General features: G+C 34.0%; 1 protein-coding gene across 2 annotated transcripts; it reads right to left on the bottom strand.

The window, feature by feature from the left end:
- Positions 1 to 4,364: 4,364 nt before the first annotated feature.
- On the bottom strand, positions 4,365 to 8,352 carry LOC141667478 (uncharacterized). 2 transcript variants are annotated; one of them, XM_074473994.1, is made up of 7 exons: positions 8,033 to 8,352; positions 7,618 to 7,879; positions 7,292 to 7,519; positions 7,022 to 7,114; positions 6,049 to 6,132; positions 5,531 to 5,752; positions 4,365 to 4,854 (listed from the first exon to the last, which is right to left on the bottom strand). In XM_074473994.1, exons 2-7 carry the CDS (start codon positions 7,692 to 7,694, stop codon positions 4,563 to 4,565), a joined length of 996 nt encoding a protein of 331 aa, XP_074330095.1. In that variant the 5' UTR covers positions 7,695 to 7,879; positions 8,033 to 8,352; the 3' UTR covers positions 4,365 to 4,562. The 2 variants fall into 2 exon arrangements, with proteins under 2 accessions (XP_074330095.1, XP_074330096.1); XM_074473995.1 differs by having other exon boundaries at positions 7,292 to 7,376; positions 8,033 to 8,351.
- Between the last annotated feature and the right edge of the window lie 589 nt (positions 8,353 to 8,941).

The raw sequence follows: 8,941 nt of genomic DNA, 5'->3' as shown, positions 1-8,941 counted from the left end.
CTTAAAGAACAAGTGCTATTTGTGAAAGGAAAATTGAAAATGATGCAAACCTACATCATTCCTTGATTTCTTATGCTTCAAACGTTGGGTAAGACATCCTTGATCATTTTTTAACGTCCATTCAAACACCCATCCACTCTAGCTCTTTAATTTGGCGATTTAAAGAAGATGATGAATAATGACTTTTATTTTCTTATGCTTTAAATCATAGTTTAGGGTTGTGTAAGCTTGGTGGAAGGATGACTTAGCATTATGAAGCTATTGTTTGTCGATTACAAGCGAAGGAAAAGGGAGTGTACATAGGTTACTACCCAATCCAGATTATACTACTTAATATATATAACTAGGTATGTTTAGTTAACCAGGTTGGGTTATATATATTAAGTAGTATAAGTAGCTATTACGAAAAGGGAGCAATCTGGATTATCATATCTATTTATAGAACTATCCGAAATAAGTGGAACTTGGAGTAGGTATGCTGGACTCCAGGCAAGTTTTTAAACCCTTTTTGTTGTTACTGTTGTAATCAAAGACTTTATGTTTTATAGTGCGATACAAATGCATACATGTTTTAAAATCATGTCTTACGATAATTGAAGTTTGATTTAAATGTTGAGCTTATAAGCTATAATACCTATGATAGCTATAAGATAGATTTTGATGAATACCCTCAGTATAAGGCATATAATTTGAACATTGTATTTTGAACCGGGAGACGATGTGTAACGACTCGTATATTTTTAGTATTATTTAAATGTATAATTACGGAACTATTAAATAAATAAAATATGTATATGTGTTCTGAGAGCAGGTTATTGCTTTGTTATTATGTATATGTGATTACCAGTGTATAGTGTGTATAGGATTGTATTGCGTGTTTAATTATTGGGTTGTATGATTTTGTTTCACTTTTAAAAGTGATTTTATTGCAGTTCTATTTTTCATAAATATTTAGATTGTCTCTAAAATTGTTTTTATGATTTTATAATTACAATATCTATTTTTGGGATTTTATAAAATTTAGAAATCAATATTTCATTAATTATATAGCCCCGAATGATTTTCTGATTGTATTAAAACATAAATTAAATATTAAACCCCAGAATTCTTAAAAAATTACAAAACTCATATTTTATTCAGTTTATAATATTCGGTGAATTATAAAATTATTTTGGAAATTTTTGGGATTAATTTCACCCGCGCATCGATTCGTTTAATTGATAAAATCGGCTATAAATTGCATTTCAGAAATTGTTTTAAAATTACAAAATTTATGTTTTTATTAATTTCGAGATATTTATAATATTTTAAGACTAATTTGGTAATTTTCTAAAATTGTTTTAAGTGCGACTTGATTCGTTAAATGCGAGTTTCATGTTAAACCAGGCTACCAGAAGGTTATATTTATCCTTTTTGGCTACGTGTTCATTTCTCAGACCTTCACAGCCACGTGTCGAGTTATTTTTTGTTAAATAAAAACACACAAAACGCAGATACAGGGGGATATGCAATCAGGGGGGCTCAATCGGAAGGTTGGGGGATCGATCTTCTTTTCCTGTTCTTCCTTTTTGTTGCTCCCCTGCGATTCTTCCTTATATCTTCTTATGTCCGCTCCCTGTTTCTCTGTGGTTGTGCTGTGGATTTACGGCGACTTTGCCGCCCGTTTTTCGGGTTCGATGGCTGAGATTTTTCTTGCTTAAATGTATGTATATGCTGGGCATATGTATGTGTGTTGCTTGACTGCTTCTCCTTGCTGCTGTTCTGTATTTTTCGGCCGTCACCGGATTATTTTCTGGCGAGGTGGCCTGAGATGAGTTGCGTGTGTTGCTCTGTGCTTTGATTCTGCTATGCTTCATTTGATTCTGTGGGCTGACCAAATTGGGGCCCCTAATTCCTGTCGATTACTCGATTATTATTTGTAATAATTAGTTTATTTACGAAAAATTTGTATGAATTTTAGTGATAAATCGAATAATATTTTAATTGTTTAGGAATTTAATCGGTAAAATCCATGTTCGGAAACCCGAATAGGGTACCTCCGGATTTTACCGCTGTTGACGATGAACTTCGGTGAGTCAACGGTGGACCGTGATGAATTAATTCTGAGTCCTAACATTTTAAATAAATAATTTACTTTGCATATTATTATTCGAGACGAAAAGGAGTTAATGGTCTTGGGAATTGTTTTGGAGATTAAGCTATAAATTGGGTTTGGTTGTGATTGACTTGATTTGTTTGACGTCAAATTGTTTCGACGGGATAGTCCGATAAATAAAGGAAGTGTTGCCCGATTTCCTGGAAATCAAACTACGAAAATATGGGAGCGTATCCGAGAATTATCGGAATGTCGAGCGAATATATAAATATATATATTATATACGAACTTGATTGTACGTTGTGATGAAATATTTTTCCAAAATTAATAACCCTAATTACGTAAAATGACGAGTATACGTATTTTCTGAAAATGAATACCGAACCGATTTTCAAGAACGTGAACTCTAATTGTTGTATGTGTTACTATAATATATATAATTACGAGTCGGGATTTGATATCGTATGGGTATGTTAAGCATACCTAGACGTTTAACATAGAGTATTTCGACTTTTGTAGGTCTTAGACAGAAGACCTGAAAGTTGTCGTCGGACCAAAATTAGCCTAGCAATCAATCGACAAGTGCATCAAGGTTCCCAGCGAAGGACACGAGCGTTGAAGTCAGGTCCAAGATAATCTACTAATTAAATGATAAAGCTCTAACGTCCGAGTCTATCCAAAATCAGTCAGTGATAATTGTAAAGCTCTGCAAGGCAAGTACCCTGACCATTCTTTTATGGTTCAGTACGTATGAATAAATTGTTATTTTAATCTCTTAAAGGAACATAAATATTTTAAGTTACGTATCCCCAGTAGTTATAAATCATTGTTTTAAACCTGTTTTGGGGAAAAGTAACTTCGAAAGGTACATATCTCGAATGAAAATGATTATGAACCGGTTTTACGTGTGCTATTAAAATGAATGGTTTTGAAATGAGATAGGTACAAGTGATTTTGAAAACTGGATAAAATGATCAGATATGGGATATGTAGGGGCCATAGTAGGCCTATTGAGGTGGTGTAAGAGGCTAACTCGGTTGTGCGCATTATATAACCGATTAGTCCAGCAGGTCGGAGACCTAGCTAGTCTTTGAGTTCCGGAACAGGTAAATGAGATGGTAGTTAGAGCCGTCTGGTGTTGGTAGCCTGATCAGCTGTCTTCACATATCCGTTATGTATCTGATTTAGGTTTTGTGGTTCCCGTGACGGTACGACTGATTTATATAGGGGATTTGGAAATGAAAATAGCATGCTAAAATTGGACTTTGGTATTTATACACAGCACACTACTGATATTATTATTTTACCGAGCATGCTAGTTTTGATATCCAGTTTATACCTGTTTTACTTGTTTTCTAGCCAGTTATAAATTCGGTTCCTATAACTGTTTTACTTTAAATCGTTTTACTTGTTGTTCATATAGTTGTACTGCTGAGCAATTGATTGCTCACCCTTGCAGAATGTTTTATATATGTATTGCAGATGCCAAGGAGATTCTTCCGTGGTAGTCAGGTTAGAGTTCCAGTTCCATCCGTGCCAGGCTCCTCTAAGGTAGTTGTGTTGGACCAAAGACGGTCTATTGAGTTGTTGTATTAAGTTAGTTGCGTTAGGATAGTTTGTTGTAGTCAGTTGGTTTTGTAATAGATGTAACCTAAGTCATACTTAAACTTGAAAAAGATCTCGGTAAAGGGGTCGTAATTATATTTTATCATTGAGTTGATTATATTATTTTTGTTTTTGATGATGCCAACTCTTGACCCCGGGGTTGAGGTCGTCACAGTTGGTATCAGAGCTACAGGTTTGAGTCCCTGATTTAGGTTAGAAGCAGGGTCAGAAGAGTGTAGGAAGGTTTATATGAAGTGGTGAGCCAGCAACTAACACTACGCCATAAGTGGGCTATTGTAATGCCTAAATGGTGTTACAATAGATCCAAAAAGCGTTACATTAGGTCTATTGTAACACCAAGGGGCGTTACGTATACGATCATTACAATAGACACCCTAATGTAACACTTCATTGATCTATTGTAACAGAGATGAAAATGTTACAATAGGCAACTACTGTAACACTAAAAGGTCCAAATGTGACGCAAAATGAATGATACATTAGGTTCAATCAAGATTACAGAAATGGGTCCCATATGTGGGCCACATAGCCTATTGCAACATTATGTTCTATATATTGTAACACCAATTTTGTAATAAAGAAACGGTAACATTTATAATGTAACCCTATGAACATACATACATTAGACTAAAATAAGCAAATGTAATGGTTAATTTTATATTTTTTGAAATACATGATATGGTTAAAGAACAAGCCCATTAGAAACAAAACATTAACATTGTCATCCATACTAGCTTACATTAACAATTTACTACTACAACTAACGGAACTAAGGTCAGTAAGCATTACTACTTTCATTTACAAAACTCCATTATATTATTGTCAGCTTTTATATTTGGCTTCACTGTGAAGAAGCCTCCTCGAACACCATGTCTTTCTTGTCAAACACGGAATGAATAAACCACTGCAAATTACAGTAATACTTTAATAAAATTTCCCACCACCGGCTCAAGTTTGCAGTGAGCAGTTTGATCTGATTTATTAACAATTCTAGCCTCGGAAATCTCTCCAGGCTTCCTGCCAAAAATCCTTTGAACTGCTTTCGCGCCTTGTCGTTAACTTCCTCCAGACTCCATGTAGGCCAGTCCACGGCGGTACAGAGCTTTTGCATGAATAGGAGTTCCATCCAGCACCTTCAATCATCATCAGACATGTTTATAAGGTGCTTGGTATGTAACTGGATTATTGTAATTAAAGTAGCTGTAACTTTTATAAAAAGAAATTTTTTTATAAATAAGGATTGTAAGTATTGAAGGTTATAATTTTAAAAAATGGAATATAAGAAATCTGTAGGGTACTCCATTTAGCTATGAGAAAACATCAGAATATATACATATATTTCATCTAAAAATCTAATCCCATGACTAGATTAAAAAATCCTACAAGCTGCGCATCCTATCAGAACTAGGTTCAACTTTGGCACCTTGGTGAAACTGCAGCAGACTTCTTAGGTAAGAAGTAATTGTTAATACCTTGTTAACTTCGAAATTTTTGACTTAACAAAGAACATACACATATAAGCTTTACACAAACACAGTTTGAGACTAATATAAGAACAGGGTTCGCGTCCATCCTATTTGTTCATACCATGTCTATTTAAAAGAGGTAGTTCATAACATGGTAATTTATAAGTCATCTCCGAATTTGACATGATTTTTAATCCTATGTGATTATAGAGATACAGAACATTTACGTACTTATATTTTATGCAAGAGAGCTTACATATATGCAGGTAACAAATAGTGATGCAACTATTGTCAAATGTGCACCTGAACTCGAGCATAAACTGATATAGGTAAAGGTACATACCTGTATATCTCCTGACTTCTTAATACTTTAATAAAAATTTCCAGCACTGGATCAAATTTGCAGTGAGCAGCTGCTACTCCAAGCTGACTAAGTTCTTGCAGTGAGGCTATTTGTTGTGAAATGTTTGAAATTCGGTACATGCACAAACAGGCACCACAACTGCTCCTCTGTAAGCTAGAAATTTTGATCCTACTTGATGGGAGCTTGCATTGGTTAACACTCCTGGAACCGACATTTCCTCAGTTCAGGACAGGCAACTGGTACGTCCTATATTCATTTTGTTTTCTTTACTCATTATTACATGAATGGCAGTAAATATTGTAATTATGAGATTTAGTACTTGTACTGTTGTTACTCTGTGGGTGATTATCAACGACTACAAAGAAAAGTCTAGATCAATTATCAGTAATATTTTCCTAGTTACTTTCTTTAAAACAAATAGTTTGATGGAATGCAGTATGTCCTTACGCTGATCACATCCATAATTTTAGTCAACTGGTTTATCTATTGAATTGTACCAGGCTGGTGAATTGGATTCTCTGACTGAATAGCTTGTACAACGTAGAGCAGGATGCCGCATTAACGCCCAGTCACAAGAAACCCTAGCATTTTGTTAATATGAGCAGTGTCAAAACTTTTACAAGTATAAAGGAATATAATTAGTAAATAAATAGAGCAGTAACCCCCAACGAAAGTAGGAAATGTATAACTGACACACTTTAAAGGTTTGAATGGTTCTTCCAACAACTTGTATCCAATTGTTTGCTTACTCAAATAATATTTTATTCAATTCAAAATTTTTCTAGTTGAAAAGGATCCCAACCCACATATCTTTATATGTCAGTACCTCAGGTTGGTTGATATACAAGTTAGTTTGAAGTAACAGTATGGTGGTGGGACCAGCCGACCAGGTATAAATGTTCTACGAGAAAGTAAAACTGTCATTAGGACAACTTAGAAGAAAAACACTTCCATAAAGGGATATGACACAAACCAACACAATATCCCAGGGAAATTTTTAAGTGAAGTAGGTAGCAGAGTATCTTTCGAACAACTACGATTTTAGAGCATGCATTCACATTGTCAACCCAAGTACTACACGTTAAAAAAGTCAAACAAGAAAAAACATCCATAAAATCATAAATAAGAAATCATCTATGAAGGTTACAGATACCCGAAACATTGGATATTTAGTTTGTAGGGTGTTAGAAAGGGCAAACCACCACACTAAACCAGTTGAGATGCTAAGAGTACATATACTGTAGCCGGTTGAATTTGAATCTGAATACTGGAAATTGTTAACTCAACAAGCCTTAGAAAATCTATACATTCAGTCTTAAATATATTGATGGAAGGGCATGATCTAAATTACAAGGGAAATTGATTGTCTTTACGTATCTCATCGATTTGAAGCCTTTAAAAATCATTTACCATGTTCAGCAAGGAATAGTTTGAAGTATATACAGAATGAAGATGTTTGAAGAACAATACCTTCCACAGGCTACGACAATGTCATCAAACCCCAGACTGCTAGCACTTTGTTGAAGCTGCATCTCAATCTCCCTAATTGCTTCAATATAGCCCCTGAACAAAGGAAATAATTAGTAAAAACCGTAGCAATTATGTGTTGTTAGCATATCTCACTTGTAGTATCTTGAACAAAATTCATGTAAGCACCTGTATGATGAATTAATACCTTAAAAGAAGTTGTAATTTTATGATATGTTTGTAGATACATAAGCTAACTGTATGATGAATTACCTGATACCATGTCCAGGACCGCACGTGACATTAGTGATGGTGATACCACTACGGTCATCGCCAACAGGAATGCAGTCGTCACCCACTGAGATGATGATAGCCTTGAACCCATCAGACTGGACTGCTTTTAAATTGAATCCTTTGCTATTAACTATATTAATATTTTCGATGCTAGAGTAACCCGGGTCATAAAGTTTAAGTCCCTTATCATTTTTTTCCTGTTGTAATCTGTGTGTATGCTATTATAAAGTTGACTTCATATATAACATATCAATTATAAAAACTCAGTCGGATATACTCAAATGAAATGAAAAATGTTAGCCAACCTCCAAACTGCCTGAAATAGGCTTGCATTGGTTTTGGAGTTCCTCATTATCTCCTCAACCGCATCATTGGCCTGCATTACCTCATCACCAGAAGGTTGTCAAAATCCGAAAAAGGCAACAGAACAAGTGCGCCAATGCATCAGGTCTCTCTCATTGATGCCAATGTTCTCTCTCTCTCTCTTGATAGTTCACTCCACATCGTAAATTGAAGTGTGCAGAGGTTTAAAGGCATACATGATATATACCAGAAATGTAGAAGAATCTGTTGTAATTGGGAATAATCAGTTTAACATATAATCTTTGTAATTAAATCAAGAAACAAGAAAATAAAATATCCTGAGTGTTTTATTACAAAACTAAATTGTCAATATTATAGATACAAAAATAATGTGTATGCATATGATGTTTATCTTACCCGGAAGATCTTAATCTAGAAGCTCAGAACACTCTTCGAGATGCTATGCTGTGTAGGCTTTCGGTATGTGCCCATTTCAAGATCTGTTTAAAATTTTCAATTGAATTTGTGAAGAAAAGGGGAAATCAGGGGCTAATTGGGGATCTAGGGTTATGTGGCTGAACCTAAAATACGATTACAACATGTTTAAATTGAAGCCATACATATGTGTTTTCCGTTAGGAAGTCTTCGATTTGTTCTTGAGATGGTGTGTGTTGAAAGAGAATTTTCCAGAGATAATGTCGACAGAGACTATATTCAAGTGTTTTGTTAGGAGACTAACACGTGTTTTCGTTTACGAGTGAAATATACCGCCCAAAGTTTCACTAGTATTAATGTCTATTTTTTAATTTTTTAATTTTTTTTGTTTAATTATTAATTAAAACTAATTATATAATAAATGTAAAATTAAAAAAAATATCATATATCTTAATTTACAGTAAGTTCTAAATTTTCTATTTTATTCCATTCTAAATTTTAGAGGCATGAATAATCTTGAATATAAATTTGATTGTAGTTATTTATAAAATTTTCGCTCTCCTACTTTTAAAAAATAAAAAATTGTTAGTCCCTTAACAATATAGCAAGAATTACAGAAAGGGGGTTGAATGGAATTCTTGAACATTTTTCTTAAAATAAAAATGTTCAAACTCAAATACAAATATAAGTGTTTTGATTAGCACAATGCGGAATAAAAACTTAAGTGAATCAAAATATAAGTAATTAAAAACAAGAGTCTTTAAAAACTTTCTGGTGGATTTAAACAATTCCACCAGAGATATATATTATATCGAGAGAACTCTGTGTGCAAGAATGCTCACAGCTGCTTATAAATTTGAACTACTGAGAATACAGAGAAATGCTAATAAT

Source organism: Apium graveolens, chromosome 6 (genome assembly GCF_009905375.1).
Source record: "Apium graveolens cultivar Ventura chromosome 6, ASM990537v1, whole genome shotgun sequence".
Lineage (NCBI taxonomy): Eukaryota > Viridiplantae > Streptophyta > Magnoliopsida > Apiales > Apiaceae > Apium > Apium graveolens.
The sequence above is the reverse complement of the archived record's forward strand: the minus strand, read 5'-3'. Positions and strand labels throughout refer to the sequence as shown.